The sequence below is a fragment of the Bombina bombina genome, chromosome 2, assembly GCF_027579735.1.
Source record: "Bombina bombina isolate aBomBom1 chromosome 2, aBomBom1.pri, whole genome shotgun sequence".
Lineage (NCBI taxonomy): Eukaryota > Metazoa > Chordata > Amphibia > Anura > Bombinatoridae > Bombina > Bombina bombina.
The window spans coordinates 350,140,742-350,162,960 of record NC_069500.1 but is presented as its reverse complement, the minus strand read 5'-3'; the positions used below and the strand labels follow the sequence as shown (position 1 = coordinate 350,162,960).

General features: G+C 41.7%; 1 protein-coding gene across 1 annotated transcript in view; it reads left to right on the top strand.

Annotated features, from left to right (window-relative positions):
- Positions 1-22,219, top strand: part of RAD9B (RAD9 checkpoint clamp component B) — a 260,697-nt gene that overhangs the window by 41,014 nt on the left and 197,464 nt on the right. Inside the window, exon 3 of the mRNA XM_053699759.1 lies at positions 5,615-5,764. Coding sequence (XP_053555734.1) covers positions 5,615-5,764 — 150 coding nt within the window. The remainder of the gene's footprint in view (positions 1-5,614; positions 5,765-22,219) is intronic.

Genomic DNA, 22,219 nt, shown 5'->3' with positions numbered 1-22,219 from the left:
GCATGGAAACCGTTATATCAGGGCTCCCACTGTTGTGATTGGAGTGGGAGGGCCCTTGTTTTAGCGTCTTGTTGCGCAGTTAAAATTATTGCACAGTCTTTCTGCTTCTTCTTCCTTGATCCAGGACATCTCTAGAGAGCTCAGGGGTCTGCAAATTTCATTTGTGAGGGAGGTAATCAGTCACAGCAGATCTGTGACAGTGTGCTGACTGTGATTAAAGCGTTAAATCTTAATTGATATCTGTTTTATCCGTTTTGGGTATTGAGGGGTTAATCATCCTTTTGCTAATGGGTGCAATCCTCTGCTAATAATACACTTCTTGTTAAGAATTGTTTAATTATATCTGTATTATTGAAGCGCTGCAGCGTTTTTTATATTGCTTGTAAAAATTATTGAAAGTGATTTCCAAGCTTGTTAGTTTTCATTGCTAAGTCTGTTTTAAACATGTCTGATTCAGAGGAAACTGTTTGTTCATCATGTTCAAAAGCCAATGTGGAGCCCAATAGAACGATGTGTACCAATTGTACTGATATTTCTTTGAATAAAAGTCAATCTGTACCGATAAAGAAGCTATCACCAGACAACGAGGGGGAAGTTATGCCGTCTAACTCTCCTCACGTGTCAGTACCTGCGTCTCCCGCTCGGGAGATGCGTAGGATTGAGACACCTAGTACATCTAGGCCCTTACAAATCACTTTACATGATATGGCTAATGTTATGAAAGAAGTATTATATAATTATGCCCGAATTAAGGGGGCAAACGCGATAGCTCTGGGTTAAGGACAGAGCGCGCTGATGACACGAGAGCCATGTCCTGATACTGCATTCACAATTTGCAGAACATGAGGACGGTGAGCTTCATTCTGTCGGTGACGGTTCTGATCCGGGGAGACCGGATTCAGAAACTTCAAATTTTAAATTTAAGCTTGAGAACCTCCGTGTGTTACTAGGGGAGGTATTAGCGGCTCTGAATGATTGCGACACGGTGGCAATTCCAGAGAAATTGTGTAGGTTGGATAGATACTATGCGGTACCGGTGTGTACTGACGTTTTTCCTATACCAAAAAGACTTACAGAAATTATAAGTAAGGAGTGGGATAGACCCGGTGTGCCTTTTTCCCCCTCCCCCGATATTTAGAAAAATGTATCCCTATAGACGCCACCACACGAGACTTATGGCAGACGGTCCCTAAGGTGGAGGGAGCAGTTTCTACGTTAGCAAAGCGTACCACTATCCCGGTGGAGGATAGCTGTGCTTTCTCAGATCCAATGGATAAAAAATTAGAGGGTTATCTTAAGAAAATGTTTGTTCAACAGGGTTTTATACTGCAGCCTCTTGCATGCATTGCGCCTGTCACGGCTGCAGCGGCATTCTGGTTTGAGTCTCTGGAAGAGGCGATTCGCACAGAGGCGTTGGATGAGGCCTTGAGCAAAGTTAGAACCCTTAAGCAAGCTAATGCGTTTGTTTCAGATGCCGTAGTACATCTAACCAAACTTACGGCTAAAAATTCCGGATTCGCCATACAGGCGCGCAGAGCGCTCTGGCTTAAATCCTGGTCAGCGGATGTAACTTCCAAGTCTAAACTACTTAACATTCCTTTCAAAGGGCAGACCTTATTCGGGCCCGGCTTGAAGGAAATTATTGCTGACATTACGGGAGGTAAGGGCCACGCCCTTCCTCAGGACAGGGCCAAACCAAAGGCCAAACAATCTAATTTTCGTGCCTTTCGTAACTTCAAGGTTGGAAAGGCAACCAGTCATGGAACAAGGGCAAGCAGGCCAGAAAGCCTACTCCCGCCCCTAAGACAGCATGAAGTTAGGGCCCCCCTATCCAGAGACGGATTTAGTGGGGGGCAGACTTCTCTCTTTGCCCAGGCTTGGGCAAGAGATGTGCAGGATCCCTGGACGTTAAACATTATATCTCAGGGATACCTTCTGGATTTCAAATCCTCTCCTCCACAAGGGAGGTTCCATCTTTCGAGGTTATCGACAAACCTAGTAAAGAGAGAGGCATTTCTACAATGTGTACAAGACCTCTTAATCATGGGGGTGATCCACTCAGTTCCCGCGATCGGAACAGGGACAAGGATTTTACTCAAATCTATTTGTGGTTCCCAAAAAAGAGGGAACCTACAGACCAATCTTGGACTTAAAGATCCTAAACAAATTCCTAAGGGTACCATCGTTCAAGATGGAAAACCATTCGAACCATCCTACCCATGATCCAAGAGGGTCAATATATGACCCACGGTGGACTTAAAGGATGCTTACCTTCATATACCGATTCACAAAGATCATTTATCTGTACCTGAGGTTTGCCTTTCTAGACAGACATTACCCAATTGTGGCTCTTCCCTTCGGGTTAGCCACGGCCCCGAGAATTTTTACGAAGGTTCTGGGCTCACTTCTGGCGGTACTAAGACCACGAGGCATAGCGGTGGCTCCGTACCTAGACGACATTCTGATACAAGCGTCAAGTTTTCAGAATGCAAAGTCTCATACAGAGATAGTTCTAGCATTTCTGAGGTCGCATGGGTGGAAAGTGAACGTGGAAAAGAGTTCTCTGTTACCACTCACAAGGGTTCCTTTTCTAGGGACTCTTATAGATTCTGTAGAGATGAAGATTTACCTGACGGAGTCCAGGTTATCAAAGATTCTCAATGCTTGCCGTGTCCTTCATTCCATTCCAAGCCCATCAGTAGCTCTGTGCATGGAGGTAATCGGCTTAATGGTCGCGGCAATGGACATAGTGCCATTTGCGTGCCTGCATCTCAGACCGCTGCAACTATGCATGCTCAGTCAATGGAACGGGGATTACTCAGATCTGTCCCCTTTGCTAAATCTGGACCAGGAGACCAGAGATTCGCTTCTCTGGTGGTTGTCACCGGTTCATCTGTCCAAAGGAATGACCTTTCGCAGGCCAGATTGGACGATTGTAACAACGGATGCCAGCCTTCTAGGCTGGGGAGCAGTCTGGAATTCCCTGAAGGCTCAGGGATCGTGGACTCAGGAGGAGAAACTCCTCCCAATAAACATTCTAGAATTAAGGGCAATATTCAATGCTCTTCTAGCTTGGCCTCAGTTAGCAAAGCTGAGGTTCATCAGATTTCAGTCGGACATATCACGACTGTGGCTTACATCAATCATCAGGGCGGGAACCAGGAGTTCCCCTAGCGATGTTGGAAGTCTCGAAGATAATTCGCTGGGCAGAGTCTCACTCTTGCCACCTGTCAGCGATTCACATCCCAGGCGTAGAGAACTGGGAGGCGGATTTCCTAAGTCGCCAGACTTTTCATCCGGGAGAGTGGGAACTTCACCCGGAGGTATTTGGCTCAACTGATTCGTCATTGGGGCAAACCGGATCTGGATCTCATGGCATCTCGCCAGAACGCGAAGCTTCCTTGTTACGGATCCAGGTCCAGGGACCCGGGATCGGTGCTGGTAGATGCATTAGCAGCCCCTTGGGTTTTCAACATAGCTTATGTGTTTCCACCATTTCCGTTGCTAACCTCGGCTGATTGCCAGGATCAAACAGGAGAGGGCATCGGTAATTCTAATAGCGCCTGCGTGGCCACGCAGGACCTGGTATGCAGACCTAGTGGACATGTCGTCCTGTCCACCATGGTCTCTTCCACTGAGGCAGGACCTTCTAATCAGGGTCCTTTCAACCATCCAAACCTAATTTCTCTGAGGCTGACTGCCTGGAAATTGATCGCTTGATTCTATCAAAGCGTGGGTTTTCGGATTCGGTTATTGATACATTAATACAGGCTCGGAAACCTGTGACAAGAAAAATTTACCATAAGATATGGCGTAAATATTTATATTGGTGCGAATCCAAGAGTTACTCATGGAGTAAGGTTTAGGATTCCTAGGATATTAGCTTTTCTACAAGAGGGTTAGAAAAGGGTTTATCCGCTAGTTCGCTAAAGGGACAGATTTCAGCTCTGTCTATTCTTTTACACAAACGTCTGGCAGAGCATCCAGACGTCCAGGCCTTTTGTCAGGCTTTGGCTAGAATTAAGCCTGTGTTTAAAGCTGTTGCTCCTCCGTGGAGCTTAAACTTGGTTCTTAAAGTTCTTCAGGGTGTTCCGTTTGAACCCCTTCATTCCATTGATATTAAGCTTTTATCTTGGAAAGTTTTGTTTTTGATGGCTATTTCTTCGGCTCGAAGAGTCTCTGAGTTATCTGCCTTACATTGTGATTCTTCTTATCTGATCTTTTATTCAGACAAGGTAGTTCTGCGTACTAAACCTGGGTTTTTACCTAAGGTTGTTTCTAACTGGAATATCAATCAAGAGATTGTTGTTCCATCATTATGTCCTAATCCTTCTTCAAAGAAGGAACGTCTTTTGCATAATCTAGACGTGGTCCGTGCTCTGAAGTTCTACTTACAGGCAACTAAAGATTTTAGACAAACTTCTTCTCTGTTTGTCGTTTACTCTGGACAGAGGAGAGGTCAAAAGGCTTCGGCTACCTCTCTCTCTTTTTGGCTTCGTAGCATAATACGTTTAGCCTATGAGACTGCTGGATAGCAGCCTCCTGAAAGAATTACAGCTCATTCCACCAGAGCTGTGGCTTCCACCTGGGCCTTTAAGAATGAGGCCTCTGTTGAACAGATTTGCAAGGCTGCAACTTGGTCTTCACTTCATACTTTTTCGCTTCTTCGGAGGCTGGTTTTGGGGAGAAAGTTCTACAGGCAGTGGTTCCTTCTGTTTAATGTTCCTGCCTTGTCCCTCCCATCATCCGTTGTACTTAGCTTTGGTATTGGTATCCCATAAGTAATGGATGACCCGTGGACTGAACACACTTAACAAGAGAAAACATATTTATGCTTACCTGATAAATTTATTTCTCTTGTAGTGTGTTCAGTCCACGGCCCGCCCTGTCTTTTTCAGGCAGGTTCTAAATTTTAAAATTATAACTCCAGTCACCACTGCACCTTATAGTTTCTCCTTTCTCGTCTTGTTGTCGGTCGAATGACTGGATATGACATGTGAGGGGAGGAGCTATATAGCAGCTCTGCTTGGGTGATCCTCTTGCAACTTCCTGTTGGGAAAGGAGAATATATCCCATAAGTAATGGATGACCCGTGGACTGAACACACTACAAGAGAAATAAATTTATCAGGTAAGCATAAATTATGTTTTTACTACTGAAATATTACTGTGTCCTTCAGTTATTGATAGAGCAAAATGAAATTGCTGATCCAAACACCCAATTATTTATAAATGAAAATCATGGAAATTGTCAGGGGTGCCTAAACTTTTTGCATACGACTGTGTATGTATGTATGTGTGTATATGTATGTATGTGTATATATATATATATATATATATATATATATAATGTCCTTCATTGCTTGTGGCGGCGACCAGGAAGATGGATCCCACCAGGCTCTTGACTGTAAATTGTGCCAACAAAATGTTAATGATTTTAAAACATGTCTTTTGCAATGTAGTGTTTAATTACTGATTTATGCTATGATTTTTATGCACCTTTAAGTGTAGTTCATATTTCATTGTCTTTTGTATGCCTCATTTTCCTTCATGTTCATTAATATTAGCATTTAAATTATGCTTGTTAAACGTTTTAACAATTGTCTGTTTAAAAGCTTGCTTTGAGAGCAGTGAATTCATCAAGATCAGCCTATGCTTGCATCTATTTTTCATCAATATTTTTTCAAAGTTATCAAGAAAGAGCTATTCATGAGGAAGGATGTGATGATGCTCTCTTACACCTGAAGTGCAAATTTCCAATGAAGGTAAATATGCATTTTCCTTTAGCACTTCTATATTGAGCATGCTATTAATGTGTGTGTGTGTGTGTGTTTTTTGTGTTTAAACATTGTTGATAATATTTGTTTCGTTTATAAAAAAATGGCATTAGTTTTAGGAGTTGTTTGTTGTCTTGGCATATTGGAAATATAACAATATGCTTGGTTGGGTATTTGGATTCATTAATGTCAAATTGATATAATCTTACATATAAGGGGCGATTTATTAAATGTCAGCGGATCATGTCCTCCGACATCGCTAAATGCCAACAGCATACGCTGTCGGCATTTAACATTGCACAAGCATTTCTAGTGCAATGCTGCCCCCCTGCACATTTGCGGCTAATCGTCCGTTAGCAGAGGGTGTCAATCATCCCGATCGTATCTGATCGGGATGATTGCTGTCCGCCACCTCAGAGGTAGCAGATGAGTTAAGGAGCAACGGTCTTAAGACCGCTGTTTCTTAACTCTTGTTTCCAGCGATCTGGAAATATCGGGGGTAGATTGCAGAATCCGCTGCTTTATAAATTACCCGATAGTCTTAAATCTTGACTTGAGTTGATTGCAACATTATATTGTGAACTTAAAATATTTCTGTGTAAGAGCAAATACAACATTTGTATCATCCTCATATTGTTGTATTGTTTAACACTTATGTCACTACTTATTGCCTCTATTAATCTACTTGTAGACTCTGTATTTGAATTATAGCTTTTGAGCCATCAAGAACCGGTTGTTTCATTTACATTTTTATTTCCTAAGATATGGTGAGTCTATGACGTCATCAATTACTAGTGGGAATATCTCTCCTGGTCAGCAGGAGGCGGCAAAGAGCACCACAGCATAGCTGTTAAGTATCACTCCCCTACTAATAATCCCCAGTCATTTTCTTTGCCTCTGTCAGTGGAGGAGGTGAAGTTTGGTGTCTGAAGAAATGAAATCCTTTTTTGGGATAGTTTTCCCTGCAAGCAAGGATTTGGGTATAGCTGTAGTCCACGTCAATCTCTGCTGCAGAGTAGTGGTGACTTTTAAGCAGTTAGGAAGTTGTAAGGTGGTGCTTACTTTGTTTCCTAACATATTGCTGCCCTAAGTATAGAAAGCCAGAGTTTGGTTACTCTGTTCTTTCTTTTTTCTACAGGTCTCTGTAAGGAAATTTGTGTCCTTTCACGCCCTTGTGAGCTGTCTTTCTGCCGGACCAGCTAAACTACAGGTAAGTGCTTTTAGTATGTTTAGATGGCGCAAATTGTTTCTCCTTTTGTAATTTCAGTACTACTTGTTTAGCTAGAACGCTACAATGTAAAGAAAATGACTGCCCTATGAGCCTAATGTTGCTCTCCAGGATGTTGCTGTTCAGCAATGCCGCAGCCTTCTCCCTCAAACATCCACATCCTCTATGGCGTCACATGCTGTGCCCTGTGGTTCCTCTCAACCTCCTGGAGGGGTATAATTTGCCCTGCAGATTTCCCTGCACAGATATCTTCCACGGGTATTTGCAGCTTTATCTGCTTTTCTGTTTTTGGATAATGCAAGAGGAAAACTAAACACTTAATAGATAGTAAGGTGCCTGTTCAAGCAACTACCTATACAGGTCAGTCCTTTCCTCATAATCTCTAGGGAGGACGTTACCTCAGTTCCTCTGTGGGGTAAAATCTCTGATTCCTGACAGATGTAAATCTTATCTGAGTGGAGGAGTAGCTTTAAGGTGTAAGCCTGAGACCTTCATGTTTTATAAAGGAGGTATTGGCTACTTTGGATGATTCTGACTCTCCTGTTGTATGGGGTTAAACCCTAAGAAACTAGTAAGCTTAATAGATTTCTATGATGATCTCTTCTTTGTGGAAGGTGTTTCCTGTTCCAGATCTGGTACGGAGATTATTGCCCAGAATGGGAAAAAAACAGGGATTCCTTTCTCCCCGTCTTCAGTTTTTAAGAAGATGTTTACTGTTGCTGAATCCATTAGATTCTTGTGGCACGGTGCCTAAAGTAGAGGGGCTATTTATTCTCTGGCTAAGAGAACTACGATTCCTATAGAGGATAGTTGCTTTTTAAAGGATCGACTGGATAAGAAGCTGGAGGTATATTAGAGAATGTATGTGCATCAGGGGTCTACAATGGCAACCTGCAGTTTGTATTGCCACAGTGACAAGTGCAGCATGTTTATTGGTGCAATGTTTTGTCTGAATTCTATTTTAGAGGAAACTTAATTGGAGGAAATTCAGGATAGGATTAAGGCTCTTAAGCTAGCCATTTCTTTAATTTCTGATGCTAACATGCAAGTTATTAAATTAAGGGCCAAGATGTCTGGTTTCTCTGTCTTGGCTCGCAGGGCTTTGTGGCTTAAATCTTGGTCAGCTGATGTTTCCTCCAAGTCTAAGCTTTTGGCGCTTCCTTACAAGGGTAAGACTTTGTTTGGGCCTGGACTGGCAGAAATAATATCTGATATTACGGATGGAAAAGATTTAAAAGATTAGATTTAAAGGACGTCAAAGTAATTTTCCTTCCTTTCAAATTTCAAAGGTCAAAAGCCTTCCTCTTCCGCTTCCAAACAGAAGAAATCCAAGTCCTCTTGGAGGACCCAGTCAGTTCCTTGGAACAAGGGAAACAATCTAAGAAACCCTCTGCTGAGTCGAAGTCAGCATGATGGGTCTGGCCCCTCTGTCCAGAGTCGATCAAGTGGGGCAGACTTTCCCTGTTTTGCCAGGATGGTTATGAGATGTCCCAGATCCTTGGCTGTGGGCATTGTTTCTCAGGGTTACAAGATAGAATTTTCTCCCTCCTGGGGGCAGGTTTCACCTCTCAAGGTTGCCTGCAGATCAGGTAAAAAGAGAGAGGGATCCTTGAATGCTTTCTGGATCTTTTCTCTCAGGGAGTGATTGTTCCAGTAAAGGAACCGGGTTCTAGGATTCTATTCAAATCTGTTTGTGGTTCCCAAAAAGAGGGAATTTTTTGTCCCATTTTAGACCTAAAGTGTCTCAACAAGTTTCTCAGGGTTACCAGTCCTTCAAAATGAAGACAATTCGGTCCATTCTTCCTTTGGTCCAAGAAGGTCAGTTCATGACGACCATAGAACTGAAGTACGCATATCTTCATGCCCCTATTCACAGGATCATCACAAATTTCTGAGGACTCACTTTTCTTGACAAACATTTTCAGTTTGTGGCTCCTTCCGTTTGGCCTTGCTACAACTCACCAGATTTTTTTTTCAAAGGTTCTGGGGGCTCTCTTGGCAGTGATCAGGTCTCGAGGAATTGCAGTGGCCGCCTTACTTTGACGACATTTTGGTTCAGAGCGCCATCTTTTCAACTAAGCAAGTTCCCATACAGAGATCTTGGTTGACTGTTCTACGTTCCCACGGATGGAAAGTGAATCTGGTAAAGAGTTTCCCTTATTTCAGCTACAAGGTGGTGTTCTTAGGGACTATAATAGATTCCCTATCTATGAAGATTTTTTCTGACAGAGGGTCAGGAAATCCAAAATTCTCTTTTGCTTGCCTCTCTCTTCAGTCTACTGTTCGAGCCATCCAGTAGCCCAATGTATGGAGGTGATGGTTTGATGGTCGCTTCCATGGACATCATTCCCTTTGCTCTATTTCCATTTTAGAGATCTGCAATTAGGCATGCTCAAGCAATGGAACAGAAACCATTTGGATCTGTCTCAGAGGATAGATCTAGAGGTGGTGTCAATGATAGACTCTCTTCCGTGGTGGTTTTCTCAGGAGCATCTGTCTCATGGCACATGCTTCCGGAGACCTTCTTGGGTGATCATGACCACAGATGCCAGCCTGCTAGGCTGGGGAGCAGTCTGGGACTTGTTAAGGCCGCAGGGATTATGAACTCGGAAGGAGTCTGCTCTCCCCATAAACATCTTGGAGTTGAGAGTGATTTACAATTCTCTGACAATTTGGCCACATTTGGCTTTAGCCCGATTTATCAGATTTCAGTCGGACAATATCACCTCAGTGGCTTACATCAACTACCAGGGAGGAACTCGGAGTTCCTTTGCCATTAGGGAGGTGGCTCGATTTATTCAGTGGGCGGACGTTCACGATTGTTGTCTATCTGCAATCCACATTCCAGGAGTGGACAATTAGGAAGCAGATTTTCTGAGCAGACAGACATTTCATCCTGGGGAGTAGGCTCTCCATCCGGAGGTGTTTGACAGGTTAATCCTCAAATGGGGGGTGCCGGAGTTGGATCTGATGGCGTCTCGGCAGAACGCCAAGCTTCCAAGGTATGGTTCAAGGTCAAGAGATCCGCAGGCAGCTCTGATAGATGCTCTGGCGGTGCCTTGGGGGTTCGGTCTAGTTTTTCTGTTTCCTCCGTTTGCTCTTCTTCCACGAGTCATTGCTCGTATCAAACAGGAGAGAGTGTCGGTAATTTTAACAGCTCCTGCCATGGCCGGTGCAGGATCTGATATGCAGACCTAGTGAACATGTCATCTCTGTCTCCTTGGAGGCTGCCTCTGAGGAAGGATCTTCTAACTCAGGGTTCTTTCTTCCATCCAAATTTGGTTTCTCTGAAACTGACTGCTTGGAGATTGAACGCTTAGTTTTGTCTAAGTGTGGTTTTTCTGAGTCGGTCATTGAGACCATGATCCAGGCTCGCAACTCTGTTACTCAGAAAATTTACCATAAGGTATGGCGTAAATACCTTTACTGGTATTAGATGAGTATGAATCTAAGGGCTACTCTTGGAGTAGGGTTAGGATTCCTAGAATTTTGTCTTTTCACCAGGAAGGTCTGGAGAAGGGGTTGTCAGTCAGTACTCTGAAAGGTCAGATTTATGCCTTTATCTTTTATTTTGCATAAGCATTTGGTGTTTGTGCCAGATGTTCAATCTTTTTGTCAGGCCTTGGTCAGAATCAGGCCTGTGTTTAAGTCCGTTAGTCCTCCTTGGAGTCTTAACCTTATTCTTAAGGTTTTGCAGCAGGCTCCGTTTGAGCCAATGCATTCTATAGATATTAAATTGTTATCTTGGAACGTTTTGTTTCTTGTTGCTATTTCTTCTGCGATTTGAGTTTTGGAACTCTCAGCTTTGCAGTATGATTCTCCTTACCTTTACTTTCATGCGGATAAGGTGGTCCTACGTACTAGTTTGGGTTTCTTCCTAAAGTGGTTTTGGTTAGGAATATTAATTAGGAAATCGTTGTTCCTTCTCTCTGCCCCAATCCTTCTTCTCATAAGGAGTGTCTGTTGCACAACTTGGATGTAGTGCATGCTTTAAAATTCTATTTACAGACGACTAAGGATTTTCGCCAGTCTTTTTTCCCTTTTTGTTTTTTTCTCAGGAAAGCGTAAGGGTCAGAAGTCTACTGCTACTTCTCTTTCCTTTTGGTTGAGAAGTATGATTCATTTTGCTTATGAGACTGCGGGACAGCAGCCTCGTGAGAGAGTTACAGCTCATTCCACTAGGGCTGTCTTGTCTTCTTGGGCTTTCAAAAATTAATCTTCTGTGGAACAGATTTGCAAGGCTGCAACTTGATCCTCTCTGCACATAAAATTTTATAAATTTGATACTTTTGTCTTGGCTGAGGCCTCTTTTGGGAGGAAGGTTCTGCAGGCGGTGGTGCCTTCTGTTTAGGTCTACCGGTCTTGTTTTCCCTCCCTAGTCATCTGTGTCCTCTAGCTTGGGTATTGATTCCCACTAATAATTGATGATGTTGTGGACTCACCATATCTTAGGAAAAAAAACAAAATTTATGCTTACCTGATAAATTTCTTTCTTTCCGGATATGGTGAGTCCAGGCCCCCCCCTTTTTTTAAGACGGCTATTTTTGACTAAACCTCAGGCACCTCTACACCTTTGTGTTTTTTTTTTTCCATTTCCCTTCGTCGAATGTCTGGGGATTATAGGTAGGGGAGTGATACATTAACAGCTTTGCTGTGGTGCTCTTTGCCACCTCCTGCTGGCCAGGAGAGACTATCCCACTAGTAATTGATGACGTTGTGGACTCACTATATCCCTGAAAGAAAGAAATTTATCAGGTAAGCATAATTTTTTGTTTGCTGATTATATTTGAAGTTACCTATACTGACAGTAAATGACCTGGACATTACATCTACTCAAAGCAGTCCAGATTTCTGTATACACTATAATTGCTGTTTTAAATGTATTGCCTGAAAACTGTCTATGTACATTTTTAATACATGTGTGTGTATGTATGTATGTGTATATATATATATATATATATATATATATATATTTCTCCAACATTGGTGTGTCCGGTCCACGGCGTCATCCTTACTTGTGGGAATATCTCTTCCCCAACAGGAAATGACAAAGAGTCCCAGCAAAGGCTGGCCATATAGTCCCTCCTAGGCTCCGCCCACACCCAGTCATTCTCTTTGCCGTTGCACAGGCAACATCTCCACGGAGATGGTTAAGAGTATGTGGTGTTTAGTTGTAGATTTTTTATTCTACTATCAAGAGTTTGTTATTTTAAAATAGTGCTGGTATGTACTATTTACTCTGAAACAGAAAAGGATGAAGATTTCTGTTTGTGAGAGGAAGATGATTTTAGCAGACAGTAACTAAAATCGTTTGCTGTTTCCACATAGGACTGTTGAGATGAAGTAACTTCAGTTGGGGGAAACAGTTAGCAGACTTTTCTGCTTAAGGTATGACTAGCCATATTTCTAACAAGACTGTGTAATGCTGGAAGGCTGTCATTTCCCCTCATGGGGACCGGTAAGGTAGCCATTTTCTTAGTCTCAAACAGAATAAAGGGCTTCATATATGGGCTATACAACTGGTAGACACTTTTATGGGCTAAATCGATTGCTTTATTTGGACATTTTATACATGTTTAGGCTGATAATTCACACTTATAAACTTGGGAACGTTTTTTAACGTCAGGCACTATGTTAGACACCTTTTCCAGTCAGGAAGGGGCCTTCCCAGTTGTAGGCTGAGCCTCATTTTCCGCGCCATTACTACGCAGTTGTTTTTGAGAGCAAGACATGCAGATGCATGTGTGAGGACCTGAAAGTAGTTGGAAAAGTTCCTAAAAGGCGGTCATTTGGTATCGTATTCCCCCTCTGGGGCTTGGTAAAGTCCACGCAAAGGCTGTAGCTGGGACTGTATAGGGGTTAAATCTGGTAACCGGCTCCGGTTTCGTTATTTTAAGGGTTAAAGCTCTGAAAATTGCTGTGCAATACTTTTAATGCTTTAAGACACTGTGGTGAAATTTTGGTAAATTTTGAACAATTCCTTCATAATTTTTCACATATTCAGTTAATAAAGAGGTGTGCTCTGTTTAAATTTAAAGAGACAGTAACGGTTTTGTTTTAAAACGGGTGTTTTTGAGCTTTATGACAAGTTTAAGCCTGTTTAACATGTCTGTGGCCTTCAGATAAGCTATGTTCGATATGTATGAAAGCCAATGTGTCTCCCCCTTCAAAATTGTGTGATAATTGTGCCATAGCGTCCGAAACAAAAGTAAGGACAGTACTGCCACAGATAATGAAATGCCCAAAATGATTCTCAGATGAAGGGAGTAGACATGGGTTCTACATACATCTCCTTCTGTGTCTACGCCAGTTTTGCCCACGCAGGAGGCCCCTAGTACTTCTAGCGGCGCCAATGCTTATTACCATGCAACAACTGACGGCTATAATGGATAACTCCATAGCAAATATTTTATCCAAAATGCCTGCATATCAGAGAAAGCGCGGATTGCTCTGTTTTAAACACTGAAGAGCAGGAGGGCGGCTGATGATAATAGTTTTGTCATACCCTCACACCAATCTGAAGGGGCCCATGAGGGAGGTTTTGTCAGATGGGGGAAATTTCAGATTCAGGGAAAATTTCTCAACAGGCTGAACCTGATGTTGTGACATTTAAATTTAAATTAGGACATCTCCGCGCACTGCTTAAGGAGGTGTTTCTACTCTGGATGATTGTGACAACTTGGTCATTCCAGAAAAATTATGCAAGATGGACAAGTTCCTAGAGGTTCCCGGTGCACCCCCGACGCTTTTCCTATACCCAAGCGGGTGGCGGACATAGTGAATAAGGAGTGGGAGAAGCCCGGCATATCTTTTGTTCCCCCTCCTATATTTAAGAAATTATTTCCTATGGTCGACCCCAGAAAGGACTTAAGGCAGACAGTCCCTAAAGGTCGAGGGGGCAGTTTCTACTCTAAACAAGCGCACTACTATTCCTTATCGAGGATAGTTGTGCTTTTAAAGATCCTGATGGATAAAAAATTGAAGGTTTGCTTAAAAAGATTTTTGTACAGCAAGGTACCTTCTACAACCCATTTTGTGGCATTGTTCCTGTCACTACGAGCAGCGTGGGTTCTGGTTCGAGGAACTTAGAAAAGTCGCTCAGTAGAGAGATCTCCATATCAGAGGTTATGGACAGAGTTCACGCACTTAAGTTGGCTAACTCTTTTATTTAGATGCTGCTTTGCAATTAGCTAGATTAGCGGCGAAAAATTCAGGGTTTGCAGTTGTGGCGCGCAGAGCGCTTTGGCTAAAGTCTTGGTCAGCGATGTATCATCCAAGGACAAAATTGCTTCACATCCCCTTCAAGAGGGTAAAACTCTCTTTGGACCAGAATTGAAAGAGATTATCTCAGGAGCATCACTGGGGGAAAGGGTCACGCCCTCCCACAAGATAGGCCTTTCAAGGCCAAGAATAAGTCTAATTTTCGTTCCTTTCGTAATTTCAGGAACGGACCGGCCTCTAATACTGCATCCTCTAAGCAGAGAGGGTAATGCCTCACAGTCCAAAACAGCCTGGAAAACCGATTGCAAGGCCTGGAAACAAGGGTAAGCAGACCAAGAAGCCTGCTACCTGCTAACAAAAACAGCATGAAGGAAGTACCCCCGATCCGGGACCGGATCTAGTGGGGCGGCAGGACTCTCTCTCCTCTTTGCTCAGGCTTGGGCAAGAGATGTTCAGGATCCCTGAACGCTAGAAGAATAGTTTCTCAGGGTTATCTTCTGGAATTCAAGGAACTACCCCCAAGGGGAAGGTTCCACATGTCTCACTTATCCTCAACCAAATAAGAGAACAGGCGTTCTTACATTGTGTAGTAGACCTGTTAAAGAAGGGGAGTGATACACCCAGTTCCAAATGACGGAACCAGGAATGGGATTTTACTCAAAATCTGTTCGTAGTTCCCAAAAAAGAGGGGAACCTTCAGACCAATTCTGGATTTAAAGATCCTAAACAAATTTCTCAGGGTACCATCGTTCAAAATGGAAACCATGTCGAACGGATTCTACCCACTATCCAGGAAGGTCAATTTATGACTACCATGGATCTAAAGGATGCATACCTACATATTCCTATCCACAAAGAACATCATCAGTTCCTAAGGTTCACCTCTCTGGACAAACATTACCAGTTTGTGGCCCTCCCATTCGGATTACCCCACTGCTCCAAGGATTTTCACAAAGGGTACTCGGGTCCCTTCTAGCGGTTCTAAGGACAGAGGGGCATTGCAAGGTAGTACCATACTTGGACGTACATTCTAATACAAGCGTCGGTCCCTTTCAAAAGCAAAGGCTCATACAGACATCGTTCTGGCCTTTCTCAAGATCTCACGGGATGGAAGGTGAACATAGAAAATTTTTCTCTGTCTCCGTCAACAAGAGTTCCCTTCTTGGGAACAATAATAGATTCCTTTAGAAATGAGGATCTTTCTGACAGATGTCAGAAAGTCAAAACTTCTAAGCGCTTGTCAAGCTCTTCATTCTGTTTCCCGGTCCTTCCATAGCTCAGTGCATGGAAGTAGTAGGGTTGATGTTGCAGCAATGGACATAGTTCCTTTTACGCGAATTCATCTAAGACCATTACAACTGTACATGCTGAAACAGTTGGATTGGGGACTATACAGACTTGTCTCCAGTGATTCAAGTAGACTCAGAAGACCCAGAGATTCACTCCGATGGTAGGATATCCCTGGACCACCTATCCCAGGGAATGAGCTTCCGCAGACCAGAGTGGGTCATGTTCACGACCGACGCCAGTCTAGTGGGATGGGCTGGGTGCGGTCTGGGAATCCCTGAAAGCTCAGGGGGACTATGTCTCGGGAAGAGTCTCTTCTCCCGGATAAACATTCTGGAACTAAGAGCGAGTATTCAATGCTCTCAGGGCTTGCCTCAGCTTGCAAAGGCCAGATTCATAAGATTCCAATCAGACAACATGAACGACTGTTGCGTATATCAATCATCAGAGGGGGAACAAGGAGTTCCCTGGCGACTGAAAGAAGTAACCAAAATAATACAATGGGCGGAGAATCACTCCTGCCATCTTTCTGCGATCCACATCCCAGTGGTGGAGAACTGGGAAGCGGATTATCTGAGCTCGTCAGACATTCCATCCAGGGGGAGTGGGAACGTCCACCCGGGAGATTTTTGCCTCAATTGACTCAATTATGGGGCATTCCAGACATGGATCTGATGGCGGTCTCGTCAGAACTTCAAGGTTCCTTGCTACGGACCAGATCCAGGGATCCCAAGGCGACTCTAGTGGGATCAACTAGTAGCGCCTTGGACCGTTCAACCTAGCGGTTATGTGTTTCCACCGTTTCCTCTCATTCCCAGGCTGGTAGGCCAGGATCAAACAGGAGAGGGCCTCGGTGATCTTGATAGCCCCTGGCTGCCACGCAGGACTTGTTGCAGGACCTGGGGAATATGTCATTCGGTTCCACCTTGGAAGCTACCTTTGAGACAGGGACCCTTCTTGTTCAGGGTCCATGTCGAACATCCAAATCTGTCTCCCCTCCAGCTGCTGGCTTGGAGAGTTGAACGCTTGATTCTATTCAAAGCGTGGGTTTTCAGATTCTGTGATTGATACTCTGTTTCAGGCCAGAAAACCGGGTAACTAGAAAGATTTACATAAATATGGAAAAGGATATATCTGCTGGTGTGAATCCAAGGGATTCCCTTGATTAAGATAAAAATTCCTAAGATTCTTTCCTTTCTGCAAGAAGGTTTAGATAAAGGATTATCTGCGGAGTTCTCTAAAGGGACAGATTTCTGCGTTATCTGTCTTACTACCACAAACGACTGGCAGCTATGCCAGATGTTCAAGCATTTGTTCAGGGCTCTGGTTAGGATCAAGCCTGTTTACAGACATTTGACTCGGCTCCCTGGAGTTTAAATTTAGTCTTTCAGTTCTTCAAGGGGTTCCGTTTGAACCTCTACATTCCATAGATATTAAGTTGTTATCTTGGAAAGTTTTGTTTTTGGTTGCTATTTCTTCTGCTAGAAGAGTTTCAGAGTTATCTGCTCTGCAGTGTTCTCCGCCCTATCTGGTGTTTCCATGCAGATAAGGTGGTTTTGCGTACTAAGCCTGGTTTTCTTCCAAAGGTTGTTTTCAACAAAAATATTAACCAGGAGATAGATGTACCTTCTTTGGTGTCCGAATCCAGTTTCAAAGAAGGAACGTTTGTTACACAATTTGGATGTAGTCCGTGCTCTAAAATCTATTTAGGAAAGCTACAAAAGATTTCAGACAAACATCTTCTCTGTTTATCGTCTATTCTGTAAAAGAGAGGTCAAAAAGAGGACTTCTACCTCTCTTTCCTTTTGGCTTAAAAGCATTCATCCGATTGGCTTACGAGACTGCCGGACGGCAGCCCTCCTGAAAAGAATCACAGCTCACTCCACTAGGTCTGTGGCTTCCACATGGGCCTTCAAGAACGAGGCTTCTGTTGATCAGATATGTAATGAATGCAAGCGACTTGGTCTTCACTGCACACTTTTGCCAAAATTTACAAATTTGATACTTTTGCTTCTTCGGAGGCTATTTTTGGAGAAAGGTTTTGCAAGCCGGTGTGCCTTCCGTTTAGGTAACCTGATTTGCCCCCTCCCTTCAGCCGTGGCCCTAAGGCTTTGGTATTGGTTCCCACAAGTAAGGATGACGCAGTGGACCGGACACACACCAATGTTGGAGGAAAACAGAATTTATGCTTACCTGATAAGTACTTTCTCCAACGGTGTGTCCGGTCCACGGCCCGCCCTGGTTTTTTATTCAGGTTCTGAATGAATTATTTTCTCATACTACAGTCACCACGGTACCATATGGTTTCTCCTATATGTTTCCTCCTGTCCCGTCGGTCGACAATGGGACTGGGGTGGCGGAGCCTAGGAGGGACTATATGGCCAGCTTTGCTGTGACTCTTTGCCATTTCCTGTTGGGGAGAGAGATATTCCCCACAAGTAAGGATGACGCCGTGGACCGGACACACCCGTTTGGAGAAAGTAATATATCAGGTAAGCATAAATTCTGTTTTATATTATATATATATATAATATATATATATATATATATATATAGATATATATATATATATATACTATTATATATACATACTACATACATACATACATCATTCATACATCACATACACACAACCCCAATTCCGAAAAGGTTGGGGAGCAGTATGGAAAATCCAAAAAACAAACAATAAAGTGTCATTTGAAAATTTAGTTCACCCGTGTACTATAGTGAAGATCACGCACATTCAGGAAGTGGTTTTCGGCTTGTCTTTTACGCACCCGAGAGTTGACAGGATTCCAGCTGATACTGTTTAATTATATTGTGCACTGTAGAAGGTGAAATGCCCAAAATACTACCTATTTATCTTTGGGGAATGTTGTTTTTTTTTTCTCATGGAGCATTCTATAACTCCCCAATACTGTACACAGCAGGGAACCTTTAAGGGTAGATTCTCTGTTTTGCAATTCAATTTAAGTGTTTGGTGCAAATTAAATACTGTTGTACCCCCCTCCCAAAAGCAATTACTGCGCTAACTGTCTGTACCTGTTGTATATAAAAAATTCATACACAATATCAATGGTAATCTCAATTACATATGTGAGTTGTTAGCTCTTCTAGTATCACAGTATACACTATTGGTACTATGTAAACACAATTAAGTAGTGTCCACTGTCACTTTAAAAATAATAGTATAGTATACAAAAACTGATAAATGATTAAAAGTATAACACAATTTGTTTAAACATATATACACTTGACAGTGATACTTACTTCATGACTCCAGGCGTATGGTAAAAAACACTATCAATGGTCTTTAACTCCACAGGGTATTCTTATATCCTCTCGGTAGTTTCTCCTGTAATTCTGAGATAGTGGTGCTGCTGCCTCTTACAGGACACTCAGGAGTGCACTGAAACGGAAAATACTGAAATGATAAAGCACAGAGCGCATCCACGACTCAAGGTGAATCAGATACAATTTATTGCGAGCATATAAATCGTTGCACTTACAAGAAGGTTAAAATAATAATGCCTTGATAAGAACAGGTCCAAAATGACAACTCAGGAAAGTAAGTTCATACAGGGATCGGCTGAAAACAATCCGTCAACTCCACCTGTACGTCCCTGGCTTGATGTCTTTTCCCCGTGCTTTTCTCAGTCACAATGCTGCTGCTGTAGTAATAGCGGATGTCCTGACATGCCTTTCTCCCGTCTACATGTTTCGTCCTCCTCTTTAGGACTTTTTCAAGACACTGAATGCGGCTGACAACTCCCGGTGTGATCCTTCATTATATACCCATTCGCCCACTCCTCCTATGTGATGCGTACTGACGCGGCTATTGTTTACATACACACCCCCGGTTAACCTCTTAAGGACATATGACGGAATTTTTCTGTCATAAAACAATTGAGCAAACTGAAAGCTGTGTCCTTAAAGGGTTAACATGTGTGTAGGAGATACAACAGTTCATTGATTTTTCAAGCTTCCATCTTTCATTGTGACAGCCTTATACGTCACGCTATGTGAATGGTAAGTGTCAGTAATCGCACCTATTCAAGAATGCTAAAAAGATGGTTATTATCCTACAAAATATGTACCAGTACATTATTTTAAAATATTGCAAGATATGTCATAATATATATATATATTTTTTTAAAACGGCATACTAATCAGCCATAATAATAAATACAAAAAAATGCAAAAATTGCTCATATTCTTTTTGGGGGGATAGATGTTTGTTACAAAATTCATATTAACATCCTAATATAACCGTTTATCTAATAATTCTTCATTCAAACCACATTATATACAATACTTCATCCAAAAAGCAATATGCAATACACAATTTAAAATATTTTATAAAAATTAATTTATTAGAAATTTTTTATCATTTTTTTTTTTATAACTTTATTGTTAAACTTTATTTATAAGAACTCCATATTAAAATAAACTCCATATTAAAAACCTCATCTAATTTGATATGTAAGTATGTTAAACTAAAATCCATTAAACTAAAAAACTACTGAGAGAGGACCCTAGTCTAGATCATAAAGGTCTGTAGATCTAGATCTATATTCAAACCCTTAGGGGTTAAACTCCCTATCTCCTGAATCCATTTTGTTTCTTTTTGTATAAGAACAGATAATCTCTGATGTGGATTAGTACCTAGTGGGGCAATTTCCAGGATGCTGATCCGAAGACTACTGGGATTCTGTTGGTGGTACAGCCTGAAATGTTCTGAAACACTATGTGTTTTTAAACCTATCTCTATGTTGTTAATATGCTCGTAGCATCTTCTTTTTATTTTCCTTTTTGTTCTACCAACATAGATTTTTCCACATTCGCAGGTTAAACCGTAGACTACGAATGTGGAATGGCAATTGCCTCTAGCTTTAATGGACACCTTCTTAGTGTTATTCCAATTCATAATAAAATCACAATTTAAACTATGGAGACACATACAGCAATTTGCCCGTCCACATTTGAAAGTCCCAGGTTTTCCTACTACCCATTGATTCAGGGTCCCTGAGCTTATCCCATTGCTCTTTGGGGGTCCCTTTACTTTAGACGGGGCCAGTATGTTTTTCAAATTTCTGTTTCTTTGGGTTTTTCATCAATAATTGATCCTAATATAGGGTCTGCTTTTAAAATCCCCCAATGTTTGTGTAATATTCTCTTAATGAAACCCGCTCCCTCACTATAGGTTGTGATAAACCTCACACTATTATTACTGTCATATGTATGAGTACTATCTTTTTCTTTGGTTGCCTGTAATAAATCCATTCGTTCACAAATGGCATTCATTTCTCTTGCTTGTTTAACCAGTTCCATATCATATTCTTTTTCCATCAACTTATTTTGAAGCACCTCTGCTTCCTTATGGTAATCTTCAATTCTTGAACAGTTCCGTCTGATTCGGCAGAACTGCTCATAAGGAATGTTTTGTTTCCAGCTCTTCAAATATCCGCTTCTGGCATTAAGAAAGCCGTTACTATCGGTTGGCTTTCTGTAATTTCTAACCATCACAGAATTTGATGAAGGATCTATAAACAAAACAATATCCAAAAACTCAATGCTAATTTTCGAGATCTTTTCAGTAAAGGTGAGGTTAAACTGATTGTTGCTAATGTGTTTAATAAATTTCTGGGCATCACTAATGTCACCATGCCATATGATTATAACATCATCTATGTACCTATCAATATTTGACGATGTTACTAGCATATGGATTGTTCTGCCAAATTATCTCATCTTCAAATATTGATATGTACAAATTAGCGTACGAGGGCGCCATGGAAGTGCCCATGGCTGTCCCCTGTATTTGTTTGTAATAAGTATTGTCAAAGCAGAAATAATTATTGTTCAAAATGAACTTAATACTGTTCTCTAAAAAACCCAAATGCTTCTCAGATATACCACTCGCCCTCCCGTTATGATTAAAAGCCTCTACTCCCTTGTCATGAGGGATATTATTGTAGGGAAATAATCGGCCGACCGGGGGGGTTTGTGGAATCTTTGTGAATTTTTGGGATATGATAGAACACAGGTATTTTAGGATATGGGTTATAAATAAACCTAAATTCATCATTATTCAATATTCCATCATTTTTTGCATCAGTGAGAATTTTAAGTAAATTTCTATTGTATTCTAAGGTGGGGTCCCCTCGAAGTTTGGTATATGTAATTGGATCATTCAGAAGGCGATTTGCTTCACCCACTTAATCCTCCCTATTTTGGACGACTAGGGAGTTTAACCCCTAGGGGTTTGAATCTAGATCTAGATCTACAGACATTTATGATCTAGACTAGGGTCCTCTCTCAGTAGTTTTTTAGTTTAATGGATTTTAGTTTAACATACTTACATATCAAATTAGATGAGGTTTTTAATATGAAGTTTTTTAATATGGAGTTCTTATAAATAAAGTTTAACAATAAAGTTATAAAAAAAAATTTTAATAAAAAATTTCTAATAAATTACTTTTTATAAAATATTTTAAATTGTGTATTGCATATTGCTTTTTGGATGAAGTATTGTATATAATGTGCTTTGAATGAAGAATTATTAGATAAACGGTTATATTAGGATGTTAATATGAATTTTGTAACAAACATCTATCCCCCAAAAAGAATATGAGCAATGTACTGGTACATATTTTGTAGGATAATAACCATCTTTTTAGCATTCTTGAATAGGTGCGATTACTGAC